The 24,425-nt window shown below is 27.5% G+C and overlaps 2 protein-coding genes across 4 annotated transcripts in view; one reads left to right on the forward strand and one right to left on the reverse strand.

Annotated features, from left to right (window-relative positions):
- Nucleotides 1–55: 55 nt before the first annotated feature.
- Nucleotides 56–16,488, reverse strand: LOC107161566 (neutral amino acid transporter 9-like). Of its 3 annotated transcripts, XM_015508023.2 has the most exons (13): nt 16,269–16,488; nt 15,137–15,257; nt 14,961–15,071; nt 14,776–14,857; nt 9,600–9,640; nt 5,477–5,634; nt 5,104–5,265; nt 4,953–5,006; nt 4,470–4,646; nt 3,005–3,219; nt 2,834–2,938; nt 609–847; nt 56–521 (listed from the first exon to the last, which is right to left on the reverse strand). In XM_015508023.2, exons 2-13 carry the CDS (start codon nt 15,253–15,255, stop codon nt 356–358), a joined length of 1,629 nt encoding a protein of 542 aa, XP_015363509.2. In that variant the 5' UTR covers nt 15,256–15,257; nt 16,269–16,488; the 3' UTR covers nt 56–355. The 3 variants fall into 3 exon arrangements, with proteins under 3 accessions (XP_015363509.2, XP_015363508.2, XP_089075088.1); XM_015508022.2 differs by lacking the exon at nt 16,269–16,488 and having other exon boundaries at nt 15,137–15,392; XM_089218962.1 differs by lacking the exons at nt 14,776–14,857; nt 14,961–15,071; nt 15,137–15,257; nt 16,269–16,488 and adding an exon at nt 9,999–10,841.
- Pgm1 (phosphoglucose mutase 1) overlaps nt 7,899–24,425 on the forward strand; it is a 31,188-nt gene continuing 14,661 nt past the window's right edge. Inside the window, exon 1 of the mRNA XM_015508021.2 lies at nt 7,899–8,152. The gene's annotated coding sequence lies outside the window, so the exon portion shown is untranslated. The remainder of the gene's footprint in view (nt 8,153–24,425) is intronic.

Genomic DNA, 24,425 nt, shown 5'->3' on the forward strand with positions numbered 1-24,425 from the left:
AATTTAAGTATATAATTTTCCTACAAGTATCAGAACATTTAAAATAAAATTCAAATAATATCAATAAATTCAATGTATTTTTATTTTTTATTATACATTATTATGTATAACAAGATTGTGTATAATAAATAATAGTTAAAATAAATAACTTAAGTTAAAAAAAAAATACGTAATGAAATGTCAATGGATATCACACTCTTATCGCTAAGAGATCACAGTAAAAAAAAAAATGTCTTTAATGAAAAATTAAAGACAACTTATTAATGAATATGAAAATAAATTGGCTATGTTAATGTTTTTTTTTTAATTTACAATTTTTACTTTAAACTTTTTTAAACAAAATTTAAAGTTATTTTTAAACAAAAAATTGAGCAATTAGATTAGCTAGTCCAATTAATGATATTGAAACATGAAAAATGACTGATCCAAATGTTAAAAGATTGCGTCTTCTTTGTGATGCCAAATGTAACATGGTTGGTAATGTATATATGTAGACAAATCCACAAATTGCACCACTAAATCTAAAAAAAATACAGTAATACATTTTTATGTACAGATTTAATTAATAAAACATAGATACACAATCTAAAATATAAGGATTTTCTAACCTTATTACTGTTCCAATATGTGGCATGAAGATTGCAAATAATATGCATATAAAAATCACAAAACAATTGAGTGCGATAACATGTAAAACGCTTGGGTATATTGATAGCTCAAGAGCTGCGAACACTTGTACTCGTAGCATGTATGATATCAAAGGGTAGACTGTCAATAATTGAAAGAAAAGAAAAACTCTTGCAATAATGCTAAAGACATCTGTTCTAGGAAAGTTGTTTAAAAAGTTCTGAAAAAAAACAACAAAAGTTGTTAGCAACTGACTTATTTTTGTTATTAAATACATATAATTAAAAATTTAAAGCATAATCATTAATAATAATGTGTAGTTCAACATTCAACTACTATAATGTATCAACTCAACTATAACTATGACTTAGTTGTATAAATATTGATGGTAAAAACAAAAAAGTGGACAAGTGGATATCGCTCTGCTGTATAATAGAGATGGTGAGTAGGTCACTATAGTGGATGTGTTAAATTTGAATGCAATGACAGGTACATTGTATACAAAACATGATTCTGAATGGAGATGTTTTGTCAGCATAGGATATATTATTTTATCTATATTTAAATTATATATTTTTTTGATACAAGTAATTAATTTTTAACTAAACATTTGAACTTTAAATGCTTATAAACATAAATTGTGTCAAACAATTTATTATTATTTTTTTACTACGATTGGTACAACATTAAGAGGTCACACATGGTGTTATCTCCAGCAATGAAATTCTAAAAAAATGTATGGGTATACTCCTTAATAATTTTGAAAAAAATTATCTAAAGAAAAATATCCTCTACCCCAACAATTCAGTACTCGCCCATATGCTATCTACCACATGTTTGGTGGACAAAACGAATATTTTCATATGTGGATGTGGATTGTATATTCACAATTCACCCTTAACATTGAATTTTAGTAGACACCGTATTTGACGAGTATCCACTTATTCATCTATATAATATACAATATGACCTGATAAATATTGGTATTATATATTTACTGATAATTAAACTTAAAAAAATTCTTTAACAGAATATCTGTGTGCAGATCAGATGACTGCTGTATAAGTAAACAAATTATGCTTATTATTTTTCTCATTAGATATAAAAATTTAATAAATATTATTTACTGAATAATACAATATCTTGTTCATGAGATGTGTACTTGCAAACCACAATTTTTGTTAAGGGTACATGCATAAAATAATATTGTACTCTTCACTACATCACGGATTGTCACTGTCTTACAAACATACAGCGCCAGGCTGAGGGCCTGGTAAGGTGGGCGCAAAAAATGGAGTAGGAATGGAGGCGCAAAATTTGATATAATTAAATTTGAAAATTTAGGGAGGGGGCGCAAATTTTTATTTTTCCAGGAGCGCCGCTATTGATCGGCCCAGCTCTGCAAACATACAGCTGTACACTTGGACTTGGTTTAACTTATGTAATTTAAATTTAATAGAACCAATTTTGTGTTATTAGCTTTAATGTTAATTGTATAAGAACATTTTTTATATTTGTGTGACATACATTCATTTTTTATGATATTTTAATTAGTTATGCAAGTTATCAGTATGTAAAATGTTGCATTTTTAAAATACTCAAAACATGCCTAAGAATTAAAATATTGTAAAAGACCAAAATACAAGTAGAGATTCACCAATATTAAAGCTAACAACACAAAACTGTTTTTTTGACACAGATTTGTTATATTTTATGTTGTGATTTGCTTTGTAAACATATGTAGGTATAAACTCCATTTAAATCATTAATTAAATGTTTGATATTTTATAGGATTAAATCTGTTTATGCACACAAATGTTATTCAATTATTAGAAATAGTTATGCCAATTTCAACTGTTCTAAATTTCAAAAAAAAAACAATTTATACTAATTGTATTCTACAAAGGTGAATGAATAAGTAATGTGTATTTTTATTTTATTGTTATAAGATTGAAAAACAGATTAGGTTAGATTATTAAATCATTTATTAAGTAGGTAATAAAATAATTTGTTAGAATTTGGATCTTAAAATTTTAATTTATGTTGTATGTATTATATAATGATCATTGTGTTTTATTATCTACAATAGAGACTAGAGTTATAGCTCATAAGTCATATTATTGACTGTTAGTGAGCTCTGTACTTTAGTCCCAATTTGTTCTTTAGAAAACAGTTGTAATACTAGTAGTTATTATAATATACTTACATCTTCGATGCATGATTTAGCTAATGGAAAACACACATAGAAAGTAATTCCAATCAATATATAAGTTAAGAGAACAAGTGTGAATGCTATTGATAAATCACGGCCCTAAATATATTGAAAAAATCTCACGATTAGTATTTAATTTAAAAAAATAAAAATATAGTTACTTACATTATGTTTTTGATTTTCATTATTTCTCATTATTGTAATGATAATATTATGTATGAACATTGATAATGTAAGCATTCCAGATGTTGCAGGAAATGTGTTTTTATAAAATTCAGAATAATCTGTTAATCCTTCTATTGTTGGTGCAGACATATTAATTCCCCAACTATATGATTTTATTATGACAAATATGAATAGATACAGTACAGCCAAAGTTCCTATGAAAATAATTTAAATATATTTAAGTTTTCTACATAGTGATTCACCAATTATTATGCTCATTCCTTTTTTCTTTAATAACATTTTCAATTTATAATTACTAGAATTTTTATATGCACTTAAAATTTCAAATTCTTGAAATTCTTTGTACTATTTTAGCCACTTAAGATTATCTAGTGTAGATAGAAATTTCTGTTTTCAAATGAAAACTTTTTATTATTTATTATAAATATTAATTATTTAGTGTGTATTTTTTTTTTACCTAATTCGAATATATATTTTCCCAGTTATCAAATGTTAGAACTTAGAATAATAGTCCTTAAAAATGGATTTACAAAAATATGAAATCATTTCATTGGATTTAGTATTTATTATACTTGAATCATTTTTACTAACTATAAATATTGCTAGATTAATATCAATGACTAAAATTTCCAAATAGCTACAGCCTCTCACATTTTCCAAACACATTATCATGAGCAATGAGCATCTTATCCATAGAATACAAATATAATGAGTAAAATTAACTCTTAAACCACTCGTTTGAATTATGATTTTGATACATTTTCAGCAAAAATTAAAAAAATAAATTTAAATACACGATCTTTGTAAATAAATGTAAAAATGATAAAAATCAGATTTTGAATAACTGCATTGTCTGCATTACTGTAGAAAAAAAATGGAATGAGCATGCTTGGTGAATTGTTTGCTATACACTGATACAAATTATTCAGTCGCGTTTGTCCCTGTGTCACTAAATATATTTACAACAAATTTTTTTAAAGATTTGGTACCATTATTTGTATGGAGGTAAGTATATAATATACCTACTTTAACTGAATTATAAGTACCTGCTAAATTTTTCTTTTAAAACTGCATTTAAGGTTTTAAAATTTTTAACTGTATATGACGTGTATTGTACTAAACTACTAAATTATAATAATATACTTTTAATTATCTACCAGGTAGATTCTACCTACCAGATAAATTGTTCCAACATTGAAATTTGAAGGAAACGTAAATTAAACACGTTTATCGTATATTTCCCCATGAAAATACTCACAAAAACTAAATGAATAATTATTGCACAATATTAATCAGTAGTCATTGGCCCAATTGAAATGAAGAATAAACGAGCGAAAAACAACATATTATGTAAATATATAAATATAATTCACCGACTTGTGGGACAAAGACGACTGTTATATATAATTAAACCACGTGTATAGCGGAGTGCTATATAATTTACCCAAAGAATTAAACTTTGTGAAAAACGTGGCCGATCTAAAGTTCAACAGTGGAGCAACGATCACGACGAGAAATATCGGCACCGTCGTGTTGAGATCCCAAATTTGTTCGTATAACGTCAACTGCCTGGTCGTGTTGGACGTAGCATTTATGTAGCCCGCATTGCTTGGGCATATTACTGAAACGAAATGATTGCAATTTATATGGTGTGAGATGATTTTTTTTGAGAGAGGAAGGGTTGATTAATTTCATTAACACCTCAATTTATTAAATTAGCACCCGAATAATTTATGCTGTTTGTGGATTAACTGAGAAATAAGGAGGTTCAAACCACCAATTTTTTTTTATTGAAATTTTACCTCTACTGCACATAATTCCGAACTTCAAACCTTAAAAAGTTCACATAATAACGTAGTCGATACTTATGGCGAAACACAATTTATTCAGATGCATAATGGATTTAAATTTAAATATACCAACTTACGGTTAGTAGTGTTGAATTCGAACAACCCGGTGCTTTCGTCCGCAAAGAGTAAATCTGCATCCGTGCCAAAAATGTATGAATATATATAGGTTTATCAGTGGGTTACAATAATACAATAATTTTGTCTAAAAAAATTACAATTTTCCCTTACCGTGAATATATCCGACAGAATAATATAAAAAATTCGACATCAATATCCAATACACTATGTTGGCACCCAGTAAAATTATAAACGAGAATAATTTCGCTATAACTTCGGCCCAAGGGCCCAGTAATTTTTTGCTCAATTGTGCTACTTCGCCGGTATCATTTCCTTAAAAAAATGAATGAACATTATAATATTAGAAAATGTAATTTTTATCGCTCAGTCATTTTTTATGTTTAAATAAATAATATTTATCAATTTTTTTAGTTATTGTCACATATATTTTATGTATATACCTAATAGTACCTATCAGTTGTCTTTTGTCAATTCTATTTGTGGGAGGTGAGCCATTTAATCATGGTTTTTGAAATATATTTACCGTGAAGTACTTGCACTTTAAGAATGCGATTAGATGTGTATAAACATAGTGCTGCTATGACGAACATTAATAATAATCCCATCGCTAGTCCTGCTCGTTCTACGCTCCAAGGCATTGCTAATAGGGATGTTCCCATTATTGTGTTCCATATTGCGAAACTAAAATCAAAATATTATATTTTTATAATACTTAGTCTGATCGATCTATACTAGTCAAATAAATATCTGCATACATGATGATTCGGCACTCGTCATTTAACATTATGTTAGTAATTTGTCTACAAGAAAAATATACAATCGCGGATTTGTGAACATATACTATTTGTCGGTTGGAAGGTATTATACTTTTATGACGACAAAAGATCTAATGTTTTAAAATGATTGTTCGTGTTTTTCGACAGTGTATAGCTAAACATTTATATAGTGCCGGGTGGCTCTAATCGCTGATCTAATATGATAATTAATTATTTATGCATAAATGTATGTACGTTTTGTGTGTATTATTTAAAATTTATATTTCAGGTTAAAAATGCATATATCTTCATATTTCTAACGCAGCCCAACCCCATATCATATTTTTGGTCTTGGTACAGGGCCCCTCTTAAATAACAATTAATTTCGAAGCATTTTTCTATTATATATTGAAGGAATTATTTGAATGAACGCCGGGCCTCAGTCACGGAGGCCCTGTATTATTCTAACGGGTAGTTGTCGTCAAATCCTAAAAATTCGCAAATATTTCGGTTTTGATTTGAGCCATTCTGATACCAATTGATGACGATAATATTGATTGTGTATGGGCCACTTAATATAGTCGCTCCCGTTAGCGAAATCCCACAAGTTTTAAAGTGCACGCCGCACATCACATAAATATTATAGAGGACTACAGTCGTTTCGGTAACTATTATATACCACGATAGAGGTGCCCACGTCGGCCATAAGATTATAAACGTTATTTTCTTTCAGGAAAGGCCTCAGGTTTTTTCTATACCCGTTCGTGTGCGCGTGCATAAAAATTCTGTGCTGTGATTGGTTGATACCCGTGGTAAGCTTTTATATACCAGAGTGTTTGTACAACACGATTAACCACGTTACCGCGGTGTTCTTGGATTGCCGAACATATTTTTTAGTTTATACGGCACACTACACGTGAATGTGTGGAAACCCGCCTTAAGATTATATAAAGTCGGATTTTTACTATATCGTATCTAAAGTATATGAATCTCGCAGTAGCGAGTATTGTAAGTAGTTATTGTGTTACCTAAATAGTTAAATATATGGAAAATGGAAGATGGAACATGGCACGACTATATGGAATGTTATTAATTACATTTGTCAATAATCCTCTATGACCGAATGACCGATAGTTGAATGTTGTTAAATGTTCAAATTGTTGACCTCAAATAATGCATACTTGAATAATATATAATATAGCTTATAAAATAGTCTTCCGGTCACCAACATTGGCAATCAACTTTCAAATTGAGTAAGTGTTACTTTTTTCTCCAGATTTCGTTCACCTCCATTTTTCTCTTGTTTTCTGAATAATTTTCAACACCAACGAGTTTTTGTCTACATTCTCTCATTATTTTGAACATCACATACATGTTACCGTAAATAGTAGAAACTCGTAGAAGTATACTAAAAGTCTTTTTGATTTCATTAAACGGAACGACAACGATTTTAAATCAGCCAACTGTCTTCGAAAGTCCAAACTTTATACTTTTTATATGTTAGCCGTTAGGCCTCTTTTAAAATATGGTGTGGTTATTTTTCACGCTTTTCTTGCAAAGCTTCGCCTTGGAAATGTTTAAAATAGATTTTTATTATAATATCTATTGTTCTTGTATTCTTAATTTCCCAACTTCACACCACGACTTTTCAATTATTCGCGAAGTCCTACGTATTCGAGCTCTTTCTTCACGGCGCAATTAAAGCTGACCAACAATTTATTGATTCCTCCTTTTAAATAACTTTAAATACTCCAGATTTTCTTGAAGTTTATTGTTCTTATCATGTTTCTTAACTGCATAGTAACTTCTATTTGGTACTCCAATAATATATATATATATATATATATGTATATAATGTGTTATTATGTATTTTTATTTTGAATATCTGAGTGCTCTATGTATTACTCGCTAAGCTATTATATTATAATATAATTTATACAAGTATATAAGGAAACTCTGCATTTTACGGGTTATTGAACCCTACTCGTCGGTAGACCCGGCGTGCGTGAGGTGCAACGACCCCAGACTCTCCGGGGTTAGTTTGGCAGATCAATAAACCCCTTTTCGCCGCCACCACTGTCTACACGTTGGTTTCGGGGAATCACGCGCATTCCGCCGTCGACGTCGCACCGCGACTTTACCCCCATTCATCGAGAGCCGGCCGGCCGGCCGGTCGGCGGTCACTCTATTATATATTTACCCACTCACATATAAATATATATATAATATACATGCTCGTTTACGACTTCCGTGACTCTTTTAACCACAGTAAAAAATATTTTGTGGATTATTTTGATCAGTGTATACATTTTAAACAATGTCTCTCACTACCTCTTGACAAACCTCTATCTCTAACAATATATACGGCACGATCGTTCGTTTATTCACAACCTCAGCGAGGATGACACTGCGACAGCAGACGTCAGACTGCACCGAATAGTAAGGTAATGCACACGAGCATATATATTAGCTGATATAGAGTAGTCAATAAACGTGGGTATGATAATAATTAGTATGTAATCTAATGTATAAGCAGTAAATTTATATGGATAATACACATAAATACATAATATAATGTATGTATAGAAAAAATGAGTGCGTGCACGATTTTAAAATCCTTTAATTTTTTTTTTATCTCAATTTTAGATGTGCATTGTGCATTATGTATAATATATGACACATGTTGGACTCATATGTAGGTACCTATTATGATGTATTTGTAAATATTATGGATGAACACATCTTTGCATGTCACCAGTCACCCCACGTGTCTCTAATTGAAAGGTTACAACGGATATCCGTAAATATCGTGTATTTATATAATGGTTAAATTAAAAATATTTTTTCTAAATATTGGTCATACATTAATCGAATTTATATTTTCTAACCTCGAAAATCCCAAACTTTCGATTATTGTAGGTACACATTCAAACCCTCAGTAATTCAATTTAATCTGCTGTTAAATGTTTAGAACTATTTATGAAAGATGGTAACTTATTATAATTGTTGAAATACCTTGAAGATTTGTTTTTAACTCTTTTAGAAAATACCGTGACAATTCTCCAACTTACAAGTTACAAAAAAAAATGTATATATACAACTACATATTTATTATGTTACATTTTCTATCGTTTTGTAGATTTCGAAACGTTTGTATCGTTATATGTATCATGATTTCATGAAATACGACAAACGACCGAACAAATTAGGTAGGTATATCATATTTTTTTTACTTCACAAAATATTTGTATCATATCCCCTGCTATTTACGATGTTCAAAAATATTTGAATTGTGATTTATTAATTTACACGAAATATATACTATAATAAAGTAAGTACCTATACCTACTTAATACTGATTATACTTATATTCATAGGCGCAAATTGGATAAATTTTACGGGGGTGGGAAATGGGAGGGGGGCTTAAGCCCTGCATGACTATTTATACGTTGAAAAAAATCCGTGGATACAAATGCGAGATATGGCATCATATTGGTACAATATGGTACTCACCTATTGTATTTATCGTAAAAACATTATAGGTATACCTAATATATTATTATACCGTAGCATGAAAAGTTACATAATCTTCAAACTACGTATCTATTAAGTATACATATAGGTACCTACACAATATTTTTGAATATTTTAATTGTGATTATTTTATTTTTTTATATAAATACATACATATAGGTATATGAATGATAGAAAAAGAATGTACACTAATGAAATTTCAAAATTATTGAGTTTTTAATAGTTTGTAGGACACTGATATTGAGGGGGCTAAGCCCCTTTAGCCCCCTGCGATTTGCGCCTATGCTTATATTAGTTATATTACAGATACCTACTTATGAATATTAATAAAATATAATATTTCAAAAACATACTTACATGGTAATTATACTATTTTGAGTGTATGGCTCATTGGTAATCTAAAAAATATTTAAAAAAATTTAGTTAATTTAACAAAGTGACACGACGAGTCCTATTGTAAAAATTAATCACTAATTATTTTGTAAATATATCTACTTAAATAAGACTCTTAACCTCTTAACATGTTTAATTTAATACTTAAAAATTATAATGTATTCATTATTCAAAGTATTAAATTTTAAGTAAGTTATATATTTATAAATGATAATATTATATTAATCATGAATGTGTGACCTAATCTAACCTGATCTACCTTCCTCGTACAGACCAATAAGTCTATTACCTTTTCTAGGTAAGATACTAGAAAGACTGATACTTAAAAGACTGTTACCGTACATTTTAGAAACAAGATATTACCTGTCTCATAATTTGGTTTTCAATCAGCGCATAATACAATACACCAGGTACATACTACATAGATTAGTTGACGCAATCTCGTGCTCCCTTGAAAACAAGTATTATTGCACTTGTGTCTTTCTCGACATCAGCCAAGCGTTTGATAGAGTTTGGTACGAGGGATTACTTTTTAAACTAAAAAAATTTCTCTCCCCCTGCTTATTTTTATTAATTAAGTCTTATATAAGCGACCGTCATTTTCAAATCCGGTTTGGTTCCTCAGTATCCAAATTCGAGAAAATCTTAGCTGGAGTTCTCCAGGGTGGAATCCTCTCTCCCTTTCTTTTTAATATCTACACTTCTGATCAGCCTATCTCCTAAAATACTATTGTATAATAGCTGATTATGCCTCAGCAAATCTTCAAACTCATCTCAACCTAAAGTCTGAATGGTACACCAATTAGCGCATTAAACTTAATCCCAATAAGTCAGTACGTACAACATTCACTTTATGCCATTCCATTTGTCCTAATGTCTATTTAAATAATAAACTTATCCCCACATCTGTCGCAGTTAGATATCTTGGACTTAACTTGGACAAGTGCCTCACTTGGAATAGCCATATCCGTATACAAATACTTGCCTTAAACGCCCGTATTCGCATACTACGAACGCTACTCACAAATAACAAACACTCCAGTTCAAAAACTAAAGTTCTTATGTATAAAACATTACTCAAACCTCTATGGACATATGGTCTTCAACTATGGTGTACAGCAAAAGCGTCCAATACTAACAAAATTCAACAATTTCAGAATATTGCTCTTCGGAAAATTATTAATGCTACACCCTTTGTTTCGAATTACACTATACATAATGATCCGTCGATTAAAACCGTGACAGAAGAAGCTATGCGTTTCCACAAAATTTTTCATGCCCGGCTGCAAACACACCAAAACTCACTCATTAAAAACTTATCCACCTAAACATTACCTGGCAACCCCAAGCGTCGATTAAAAAGGAGCTGGTGCCGTGACTTGCTAGGGAACTAATATCAAAAAAAAAAAAAAAAAAAAAAAATGAATCAGTATTTATAAATATAGCTAGTTTCATACAACTTCCAGTCAAGTGTCAATAGTGGGTGGCTTCTTACTCATGTGCTCATGTATTATTGTAACCCTTATCAAATATGCTATATAATACCTATATATTATTGTGTAAATATTTTAGATAGAAATTCATAACAATTTTTCTTTTTAAATCAGATTTGAAAATTTTGAATAATATATAATATATCCTATACAGATAAACCGTCTCCGCTCAGAATCGTTTTTCGTATACAATAATTTAATAGTATAGGTACAGCAGAGCGACATCCACGAGTTACCCGCTTTTTTTGTTACTTAAGTTTGTATTAATAAATTATTTTAAACTTTAATCAAGGCAATAATATGCCAATTAATGTGCCTATATTGGCTTTACAATTATGTCTTTTCTTTTTTTATTATAGTTTTGTATACGCCACAATCTTTTTGAGAAAAAAATGCTTCAATCTTTAACTTTAAAGGTGGTTTCTCGTTTCTGGTATGACATTGAAATTGAATTAGGTTTGAAGTCGGACGAAATGGTTAAAAGTAAACATGTGATGCAGTACTTTTCAAAATGATCGGAAATATCAGGAATATTTATGGAATTTTTATTGTAACTCACTAACTCAAAAACAAATTATTGTAGATACTCAAAATGTTCACAAAATATTTGAATTTTCTCGACCCATGGCGTAATTTTACTAATTTTACTTAAATTTATGAAGTCACAACATTATTTATATTACAGTGGTTATTTAATTCCTCTCTTCTGTACTTCAATGGTCTCAGTCATCTGATACAAAAACATGTAAAGAGGTCATTAAAAAAGATATTGTTGAACTTATACTGTATAATTCTAAACTAAGAACAAATAATAGTAAGCACTAAGCAGGTATACCTGACTATAACGTACTACTACAAAGTACAAATAAATTAATACATGATCTAAAAATATGATGAATGGCAAACTTAGACATGGACCAATACGCACAAAACAAAATTTGTATTTTAGTGTAAATTTATCAATAATTGCGCTTGTATTCAAATTTCCTTACCGACTACTTTCTGCAGATATGAAAATATTGTTGTGCGATCTAATCCCAAAAAATAAAAACTTATTTATTGATCAATTTATTATAAGTTAAAGTGACTGGTTAAAATATATTTTTTATCAGTGTCGGTTATTTTATGGAAAAAAAATATTAATTTATATTATATTATGTATTATGCACATATATTTTATATTGATACTCTCAAAAAAATCAGTTAGTGTAATCATTTATATTTTATTATATAATTAACTAATAAGTTTTCCTTTGGTATTGAAAAATTTTTTGAGCGTAATTAATACACGAAAAGGTAATTTTAAGCGCAATTGGTAAACTGCCACATGCAAACCTAACTCAAATTTATCAGAAACTACACCCAAAGTTGAAAATCAATGAATTTTACTGCTCTAAAAGGTAATGATAAAAAAAATCTATCACCAATTTTTAATTTAAAAGTTTTAAACAAAAAAAGTTTAAAAAATTGCACATCATTGTAAAATTAATTATTATTTTTTATAATGGTGATGAAATTATTAAATATTAAAATATTCTTATATATTTTCGCCGATTCCGCTCAGAATTGTAATTTTCATGCAATGATTTAGTATAATAATTAAAATTTAAAAAACCATGACAGTAACTCATTTTACTCATTAATATATCTACTATCACTCAATACACTCAAAACTGAAAACATACTATGCTTACATCAAACTACCAAGTTTTTATTATTATTATTATTACATAATATATATTTTCCATTAATTAAATTTAATTATTATTTGCTATTTTTATATGACATTATAAGAATTTTATTTTGTAATTTTAAATTAATTTGTAATGTATGACAAATACTCGTATATAATCTTTAAATATACCTATAACAACCTAATTTTTTATTTTTATACATCCAGAGAAATTAGGCATATTTTACCATCAGTTATCATATTTTAAAATTATTAAATTTTTATTTTACAATTCTTAAATAAAGAAATAATTTATTGAGTTCGTATCATTTTAGATTCTGAGTGAAGGTATTAATTTTATAATGATATTTGTTAGGTTATTTTTTTAAGATATAAATAATAAACGCATTAAATTTAATACTTTACTAACACTTTATTAAATATTAATTATTAGTTACATTTAAAATTACCTGTCAAAATTGGCTATTCAAATTAGAAAATGATAAACTAATATTATTATTCTTATCATTAATATACGACTAAAAGTTTTCAAAAATATATTATCAAAATTAGGTACGGATATTTTTCTTCCCAATCAACTGATTCATATTCAAAATATTACGTCAAAAAAGTAGAATACGATACTATTTTCAAGGCTTATTATATCATATTTCTCTTTTCAAAATTCGACGCATAATACTAATACCATGTTATAGTACAGGGGTCTTCAAACCGCGGTCCGCCCTGCCATAATATGCGGTCCACCATCACTTTTTAAATTTAGCATGCACATTTTCCAGTTCAATAAAATTATAAAAGTTAAGCTATCCGTTATCGGAAATATGCGATTTAAAAAATTTGGAATAAAAAAAAATGTTTATCTATATAGGTATATGTTTTAATAATATTAATAATTTTTAATTTTAAATGTACCTACCTTATTTTAAAAATTGTAATAATAAAACTGAATTTTATTTTTTATCTAAAATACACGTTTGCAGTCCGCAAAGTTTAAAAAAAAAAATAATATGTGGCCTGCTGCATAAAAAGGTTGAAGACCCCTGTAATAGTATAAAGCACCTAACTATTATTGTTATAGGTATAGAAGCATTAGAAATTACACTGGGGTTAGAAGGTACTTTAGTCTTTTTATATGTGCTTAAAATTTAGCTATTATAGTGTATAAACGTTGATGTATAGAAATATGTTTTTTCATTAATTTTTTTACACACATAATATTATATAATAGGTAATTAATAAGTAATAGTATTTATTATTACTAACCTAACCATTTTTAAATTTATTTGTCATAATAATAATTCTTTTAAATATATTATTTCAATTAAATATATTTTATTTTGATTTATATTTATCGCATGTAGCAAAATAATGTTAATAGTCAGTTTATTAATTCTTATCGTAAACTTGGTCGGCGCAAGGGGGGGGGAGCAATCGGGACAGTTGCCCCGGGCCCCATAATTTTAAAATATTATAATTAAGACCCCGCAGTTCTGAAATTATATTTTATACTGTTCAGAGATTAATTAGTTATATAAGATAATATGTAATGTGACTGTTATTTATTTTGCCCGGGGTCCCGCAAATCCTAGTGCCGTCCCTGATCGTAAATATTAGTTTGGTTATAATATATTTTATCGATTCATTCATTACTTATTAAGTTATTTCGGACTAAATAAAAAAATTAGTAAGTATTATATGTAAGTTATAAATTATATACACTAATTATAAAGAAATTACAAAATATAAAATGTTAGGTTAAAGTTATTATATAAATCACTAAAATATTAATGATTAATTAAGTAGTCTTAACGATAGTTCTTTAGCATAAATTAGTTCTACTTAAAATTATTATTTTGTTTTGTATATTTATAACTTTAGTTCTCAACTTAAATATTTGTTTTAAAATAATAATTCGTCGATTATGTGAAATTATAAATTGAAATTATAAACTTACAGTATCACCTAATGGAATGTAAGGCTGTAATTTTCGATAAAATTTTGGCCTGTTAAGTATATCATAGTCCAAGCTAAAAGATCTGAAAAATTATTACATTCATGTTACAAATTTTAATAAATTATTATTATATTTACTTAGAAGTAGAACATGTATTTAACAATGTATCTGAATGACAAGCATACCTCAAATAATACGGATATAGCAATTCATTGGCCTTAGACTGAGTAGTAGGTGTTTTATTATTCTCTAAATCACTGTTTTCCGAATCATATTTGAATATGAATCCATTGTCTCTGAAAAAAAGTAGAACTGTTTTATTGGTACTTACTATAATATAATATAAAAATCTTGGACTTACGCTATGCTAGTTCTGCTTAATTCTGAGTTTAATAGTGGTTGGATTTCACAATCCGTAATCATAGACTTAGCCCTAGGTCTACTGGATCTTTTAAACGATTTCTTAGAAACTCGACCCATTGCTTTTAAGTGTTCATAATAAAAACAGTTAATAGGATTATTGTCTTAATAATAAATTGCAATGCATTTACTCTACATAGTTACATATCTAACGCATTTGTAAGACTCTCTCGAAGCTATTTATTTTTCCATTTACACTATACTGCTACCGCTATGCTGTGTTGTTTAAATCTTATCAATTACAATGACCCTTAATCTCTATTCACCTTGTTCTCATAGCCTACTTTATGGAATCACGCGCGTCAATATTATAGTATAGTAGACGTAGATAATTTTCGGGCAAAATATGCATATCGTTTAAATAAATCAGTTTGGTCAAAGGCGCAAAAGGAGGCGTGGCTAGAAAAAAGAAGATAATAACAATGCTTATGCAAAAACTGGGATTGAAAACAAGGCCAGGTTAAATTCAGTACCTATAGTTAGTAGTAATAGTTAGCACCAAATATCGATTGGCATATAAATATATTATGAATACCTAATACACATATACGTTTGTGTGATAAAAATGTAATTGCTAATTATTTTTACGATATGTAGGTACTGTATTAGTGCGTGTATTCACTAACGTAGTTTATGCAATCTTAAAAATATAATTGTTGAACAATTTTCATGGCCAATCGGCCTGCTCAATATTTGTAGATCATTGAAGCTGAATAACATGTTACTGCGATATTCCGTTAACTCGTTAACATATAGGTAGGTACATCATGCATACTCAGACATATTATTATATATTAGCCAATATACCCATAGCCCATAACATATTTAGTCAAATCAAATAGTATTTATAGTACTTATTCGCCACTATATAGTCTATGTTTGATTTTAAATGTCAATTAATATAAATAATAAACCATCGCATAAACTATAAAAGTGATGATCAAATAAATAAATAACACTACTTTAATAATATTCAAGCATCAAGCAGTTTTTTCACTCATTAGTTATTATACTTCTTATAATTTTTAACTCATAATTAAAATGTAAAAAAAAATATAATGAATTTTACTTACCATAGTTATACAGTTTATATTCTATGTAATATCAAATATGTTTAGACTGTTTAGAGTCATCTTAGTAATTATTTTGTTACTGTAGCATGCTTATACATAAATTTTTCTGAGAGTAAAATAGCCACACTCCATGGCCCATAGATCCTATTGTACATATAGTATTATTATAATAAACGCTTGAGGTACAAAGTTTTAAGGTAGGTACATGCGATTACTACCGTCATTGGTTTGTGACTAGTTTGACTTTATATTATTTGGAGATAGGTGACGTCCGATATATGTACATGCGGCATGGTATGAACAGAAACTTATCTCAGATGACCTATGATATAAACATCTTTATTATTATAGTTTATATAATGGAAGGGAGGTGAGAGTTTTTATTGTTCAGAGAGCGTTGACATATTATTCAGCCCAGATTAAAAATAAAATTTCCCCACATATGGATCTAGGATTTGTTTTTTTTTTTTTTGGAGGGAAGACTCAAAACATATATTTTTCAAAATAATATTCAATACATTTTTATAAACACACTTTTTAACATAAATATTTAACATAATATCTGCTTTAGAAACTGCTTGATTATAAATATTGGAACACTAGGAATTTTCTCTTTCATATCACAATATGTTCAAATAAATTTTAAATTTTGTTACTCATAAGTAGGGCTCGGAAGTTGTAGGAGCTAAAAAAGGTAAAATATGCACGAAAAAATTGGAAAATATGTATTAAACATGTTAAATATGCAAAAATTATTATTCTGAATTCCAAAAATATACGCACTTCACCTACTAACAATACGACGTCTAAAACGAAACTGTCACTGTCAAACGTCAATCGTGTACAATCAACAGTAACAATAAAAGAAAAAACCATCATTATATTTACGATAACTTATCGACGATAGTACCTACTACAAATAAGTATTTCGGCATACTAGCGTGATAGACTAAATGCGTATCACATCAGTACATCACTGTTATTATTGTTATTAACTCCGTAATTGACTATGGCGATGACAATAAATACCTTCGTTGGTCATTTTGAGTTTTATATTCAATATTAGTTGAAATAAACTGGTTAAGAAGGAAAAAAATCAATTATTTTTAGAAAAATATGAAATATGCATAATATGTGTATAAAATTAATGAAATATGCACTTTTTAGCTAAAATTGGCAAAATATGCATTTTCAATTTTCAATTTTTTAACTCACAATTGTATACTTCAAATTTCTAGCTAGGTCTGCTATAAATTGAGATCATACAGAACAATATGCAATTCCTACAACTTCCGAGCCCTACTCATAAGTTTTACGTTAAAACTATAGAAATTGGTCTAGATACCTAGCTTACAAACCTATATGTTAGGCTTATTAATCACGGTCCATGGAGGCCTCAGGTTCATTTAACCTCTTAAATCTATCACTACAGTTAATGAGTCTTTATAACTCAATCCAAAAAATGTATCTTACAAAAAGCTCTAACGATCTGTTATTAAAATTTTTATTTATGAATTTGAAATATAGTAAATGTTTATTGGATTGTTGGTAATTACCTATATTGGATAGTGGTTACATAATATTGTTTATAATTTTTAAATAATAAAGTTAGTATTCCCATATAATTAAATAAATTTAATTGTATTACCTGTAATTATGATAAGCTTTATAATTTAAATTAAAGTTGCAATTTAATTCTAAAAAGTATTATATATTTTTAATAACAAATGTTTATAAAATTATTATATAAGTAAATTAGAAGAAGTATGTTGTTACTTACTAATAGGTTACATACATCCGTAAAATGGACTTTAAACTCATTACAGATAATAGTTAGGTTAGATATGATTAAATAAAATACAATTTTTATTGAAGATGGATTTAACATGTTTATATTTAAGTAGACTTGGTCGATTTAATATTATAACCTTTATATTTTAATTGTTGTATATGACTCAAAATATGGTTGAATTTAAGTTACTCGTAAAGGCGATTTAAGTGTACGATGTACGCATGAATGTTATGATGCAAAATTTATCCATTCGTTTGTCCGACTTTTGTTATTACTTATTAGTGATTACCAAGATCAAATATATAATATATATATTAATTCAATAGACTATGTCTTTAATTTATTATGGCCATTACATATTAATCTTTTATATTTAATGTTTTATGCTATGTGTCGAATACAGATCAGTTGATAGGTATATTGTTATTGTATTATTGTAATGTATAATTGTTATGTGATTCGGAAATTTATGAATATAAAATTAAAATAAATCTTATTGATAAGACGATCCATAAATCTTGTATATTGAATTTTAAAATAACGGACTCTATGATCATGATGGCTAATAATTAATAAATAGTATTGTTCTATAGTATAGTATTTTATATATATATACATATAAATTATAAATCATATAAGTTAAGAGGACGTGATACCCGCATGTGTTGTCTCCGTCTTACAAGTGCATTATGTAGTAAATTTTACGTTCAGCAGAACACGTGTAGCTCCGTTAGCTTAAAAATTATAGTGAACTGACCTCTTATAAAATTTAAAGGTAAGATTATTATCTAGACAACCCCATATATTTTTTATTAGGTATACCGTGTGTTCAATTTTAAAGGTAACAGGAAATATTTCGATCGTGTGACCTTGAATTTGATTCGGGGTTTTTATACTGCATATAGGACTTATAAATACATATTTTTTTAATAAATTCAAATTTTTAATTTTTTTTTATCAGCGCATGCGCAGTAAAATAAAAATTTCTTAAATAGCAACCACTACTTTGGAGACCGGATTTCGATTTCTTTATTTTTTCTGAACAACTTTGATCTTTACAGTTTGTTGATATCTTCAAAATTGCCATTTTTATGACGGTCGGAAGTTTTAAAATAGTAATTCGTAAATATCGCATTTTTCAACGGTCTATCTTAATACTATTAAAAACAAATTAAGATAATAGTAGTAGATCATTTAGTAGTTTTAATAAAAATAAACTGTTATAATAATACCTATAAATACCTATAAATTAAGATAGACCGTTGAAAAATGCGATATTTACGAATTAACTATTTTAAAACTTCCGCCCGTCATAAAAATGGCAATTTTGAAGATATCAACAAACTGTAAAGATCAAAGTTGTTCAGAAAAAATAAAGAAATCGAAATCCGGTCTCCAAAGTAGTGGTTGCTATTTAAGAAATTTTTATTTTACTGCGCATGCGCTGATAAAAAAAAATTAAAAATTTGAATTTATTAAAAAAATATGTATTTATAAGTCCTATATGCAGTATAAAAACCCCGAATCAAATTCAAGGTCACACGATCGAAATATTTCCTGTTACCTTTAAAATTGAACACACGGTATATTAAATTTAAAGCGAGTTATAAGTATTTTAAGATGCACAAACAATTTACAATTTTAAAATACTCATAACTCGCTTTAAATTTAATATATAATAAAAAGCATATAAAGTTGTCTAGATAATAATCTTACCTTTAAATTTTATAAGAGGTCAGTTCACTCTAATTTTTAAGCTAACGGAGCTACACGTGTTCTGCGCTGAATGTAAAATTTACTATATAATGCACTTGTAAGACGGAGACAACACATGCGAGTATCACGTCCTCTTAAAACATATTATTATTCTGTAATAATATATTCTAGAAGGATACAAACCGAAGCATTCCACCAAAATATATCTATAAATTATTCTTTGATAGTAGGTATACCTCCTATTCCGTTCATTGAAATTCCTATAGAAATCCCAATAATATTATTTACTTCAGCTAATAATATCATATCGCTTGGTATCGCGTTTTAATGTTTCACTATTTTTGTATTTTCCGTTTCCGATTACTATTCTTCACGCTCTTTTGCTTCAAGAAGAGGTGCAAAGTATTACTCACAAAATATTTGAGTAGCCTGCAAAATCACCAAGTTGCTTCTTATCTATCGTTTCGCACAGAATTTAATATTATAATGAAATATTTAAACACCATCCACCTTGTGCAGAGGTATTAAAACTTAAAACTTTTACATCCCACAGCTCCTTTGGGTGTTCACAATATTTTTACGGCTCCCAAATTATTATGAAAAAGCGGGTAAGTCATGGATGTCGCTCTGCTGTACAGTAGGTTACTGTAATGGATGGGATTAAATTTGAATGCAATGATAGGTATCATTGTATACGAAAAACGATTCTGAACGGAGATGATTTGTCAGTCTAGGATATATTATATTTAAATATTGTCATATATTCTATTTTGAAACAAATAAATTATTTTTCAATTAGAACGCATTTTGAATAAGGCATGGTTAATCAATTTTTCCAAAAACATTGCATGTAGTTATCATAATTCATAATACTTTATATTATCATAGATATACATATACATGGTTTGAGGATAAATCGTTATCATTACGCGATTTCATAAAAATTTAAAACTCAAACGCCCAAAACATTTTTCCTATAATGACGCTTCAAATTTTCTCTATAGCTATTTGAAGCAAAACTTATGGAAAACTTAGTGTTAAATTTTATAACCTAAGATATAAATACCAACAATATTATGAATATTGAACTACAAAATAATTTGCAAATATTCATGGTTTTGACGAATTTTTGTCAATATTTGAAATTCAAATGCTAATAAAAATTTAATTTGAATTTCCGGTGAACATTTTTTTTGTGATAGAAACTGACAAATTTTTAAGGAATCTTGTATTAAATTTTCAAATCTTAGATTTAAAAAGAAAATTGTTTATGAATTTCTAGCTTAAAACAATTTGCAAATTTTTGTGATTATTACGTATTATGTCAAAATTCAAAATTTGAATGCTTATAAAAAAAAATTGTGACTGTAAATTTATTTTATTTTTCAACTGCTATTGTAACAATATATTAAAAGCCTTGTATTAAATCTTCAATATTTTCTACCCAAAAAATAAATTTTTATCGATATTAATTTTAAAAAAAACTAATAATGATCGAAAATTGCATATTATACCTATGAATAGTACAACATAAGTCAAACATTTTTGAAAATTTCATGGCTGATAGAATAAACTTATAAAAACATTCGGTGAAAATTTCGTGTATCAATGGTCATTTGTTTCAAAGTTACATCAATAATCAAAATCGATTTTGTCGAAAACTGATTGTGCGTAAAATTTCCAGTTTTTCCCTTAATTTTTAGTTTGTTTATCCCGATTATTTAGAAAAATAAGAATGAATTTTGACCACCAAAGTACCAACTAGATTCACTTTCTGATCGAATAAGATACTGAAGTCAAAAATTGAAGCACTTTTACTGCCCCAAAACGAGATGACAGACATAAAAAAATATATATTCTTGGTTTTGACGAATTTTTGTTAATATTTGAACTTCAAATGCTAATAAAAAAAAATTGTGCCTATGTATTCTTATAATTTTTTAATCACTATAAGAATAACTTATGAGAAACTTTGTATTAAATTTTCAAGTATTTTGATAGGGCCAAAAAAATTTTATCGACACTTCAAAACAAAATTTGAAAAATTGAAAATTTCAGTTGTCTATAAATATCTCAAAAAAGTCAAAATATTTTGAAAATTAAATCATGTAAAGAAAATGCCAATCTTAATAACTGGTAAAATTGTCAAGTATCTACTACATATACTTTTTGAATAATAACAAATATTTTAAATCGTTTCAGGATAAATCGTTATCGTTACGCTATTTCGTAAAAATTTAAAATTCAAACGCATTTAAAATTTTTCCTATAATGATGTTTCGAGTTTTCTCTATAGCTAATTGAAGGAAAACTTATGGAAAACTTAGTGTTGTATTTTTAATCCTTAGTTATAAACACAAACATTTTTATGATTTTGTAACTTAAAAATTACTTGCAAATATTCGCGTTTTCGACAGATTTCGTAAAAATTTTAACTATAAACGCTTATTAAAAAAAATCATGACTTACGATTTTTAATTTTTTTAACTACAATAAGAAAAACTCATAAGGAACTTTGTATTAAATTTTCAAGTTTTTTTGGTCATTCAAAATTTTTTTACCGGCACTTCAAAAAAATTGAAAATTTCAGTGGTCTATAAATAACTCAAAAAAAGTCAAAAATTTGTGAAAATTAAACTGTATATAGATAACACTAACATAAACATTTGGTGAAAATATTTTCAAGTATTTACAGTGATTAGTTTTTGAATTACAACCATATAAAAATCGATTTAGTCGAAAACTGGTTTTGCGTAAAAATTCCCGTTTTTCTGTCATTTTTTTTTGTTTTTCTCGATTTTTTTGAAAACTGTTGGAAAATGTTCACTTTTGACTTGTATAATGCACCAAGGATATTCACTTTTACATCGAAAACCACCCCCAAAATTTGAAATTGAAGCATTATTTCGACTAGTTATGCTGTACACAGACACACACAAAAAAAAAAAAACACACCATTGTAAAATCAATACATTCATCACTTCGTTCAGAATCTAAAAAATGAAACAATACACGGATATACAGTATGGCCAAAATTGTACATAGATGATAATAACAGTGACTTTAGTACTATAGAAATAAAACATCAAATGGTCGCATCATAAGGTGTGTCGTTTTCATTTCCATAATGATTGCAAATAATATTTTTAATAATTATACAAGACCTAGGTGGCCTAAGTATACGGTGCTTTGTAACGGCTCCCTTTGCAAACTCTCGCGACGCCCCTGGGAGCTGCCACACACAGTTTGAATACCTCTGACCTAGTGAATGTGAATCTCAGGAAAATGTTTGATACTGTTATAGTTGAATGTGTTGTACCTATCATAGTATTATGTATCATACTATAACTCCATAATTTTATTTATTGTTATATTATAAATAGTGACCATTAACTAAAATCTAAATATTAACCTAACATACTATATGATGATGATCTGAACTGGAATCATAATCAAAATAAATATATATTTATCATTTGGTTGAATAGTGAATGGTGCTAACTTATAGGTTAATATAAAGAACAGATTTTAAATTATTTATTGTATTACAATTTTAATAAATTATAAATAGAGTAATGAATACAATGATTTTACAATGATATTATATGGTATTTGTTATAATTCAAAGAATATGAAGTATAATGACTTAACACTTTTATCGTCAATACGCAAATTAGTACTTATTATTATATATAATTACATTTTCAAAATATTTAGAGCTTAATTTAATTTTTAGCTATTTTTACCAAGACTCTATTACACCCTTTTAAAGTACTTCGATGTTGACTTTTTAGGTATACAATATTGTATAAATAACCTAACCTAGGTATGTGATGTTTTGGGGAAAAAATTGTTCTACATGAATACAATATTATATGGGAAAATAAATTACTTGCATCATTTTTGTTCTGAAATGATTTTCGTATAATCATGGTTTAGTAAATTTTAACGCATTGATTACATTCATTACATTGATCCACTTATATATGAGACACTAGTAACCTTGACTAATATTATTATACACTGCAGTAACCACAGTTTTTTTTTCAATTTGATGTCAGTTTAGTTGCCTATCTTATTATAACATAAAGCTATCATATTATTATATTATTAAATAAATTGAATATATTATATTGGCAATATTGAGAATAGCACTATACAATGTATTTTACAAATTACAATATACATTAAATATTATATTATACATTATTTATCTTCATTTAATTTAAAATTTTGCAAATGTATTTTTGGGCCATTGCTCAAAAATAAATTATATTATAATATAATATTTATATATTATCTACTATAAAACTTCAAATTATAATATAATGAGGATATATCTAAATTAATTAATTCACTTATTGAATAAATTAGTATTTATCTTTAAAATAATCACTTTGTTTAGAGTAGTCCAGTAGTAATAGCCCATAGTTTAGGTTTTTAAAGTATTTGAGGTCCATTAATATTACAAATAATGATAATGAGATCTTTAATTACCATTATTAATATATGAAACTTGAATACATAATAGGTAGGTAGATGACTTGCCCGTTGAAGCTTATTAAGCGTAAATAAAAGAGGTTAGGAATGTCTAGTTAATCATTTAAATCTGAGTATAGAAAATTTAAATCTGCTTTAATACGGCGTAA

The sequence above is a fragment of the Diuraphis noxia genome, unplaced genomic scaffold (genome assembly GCF_037042655.1).
Source record: "Diuraphis noxia isolate RWA-SAM2 unplaced genomic scaffold, SU_Dnox_SAM2 contig0002, whole genome shotgun sequence".
NCBI classification, from domain to species: domain Eukaryota; kingdom Metazoa; phylum Arthropoda; class Insecta; order Hemiptera; family Aphididae; genus Diuraphis; species Diuraphis noxia.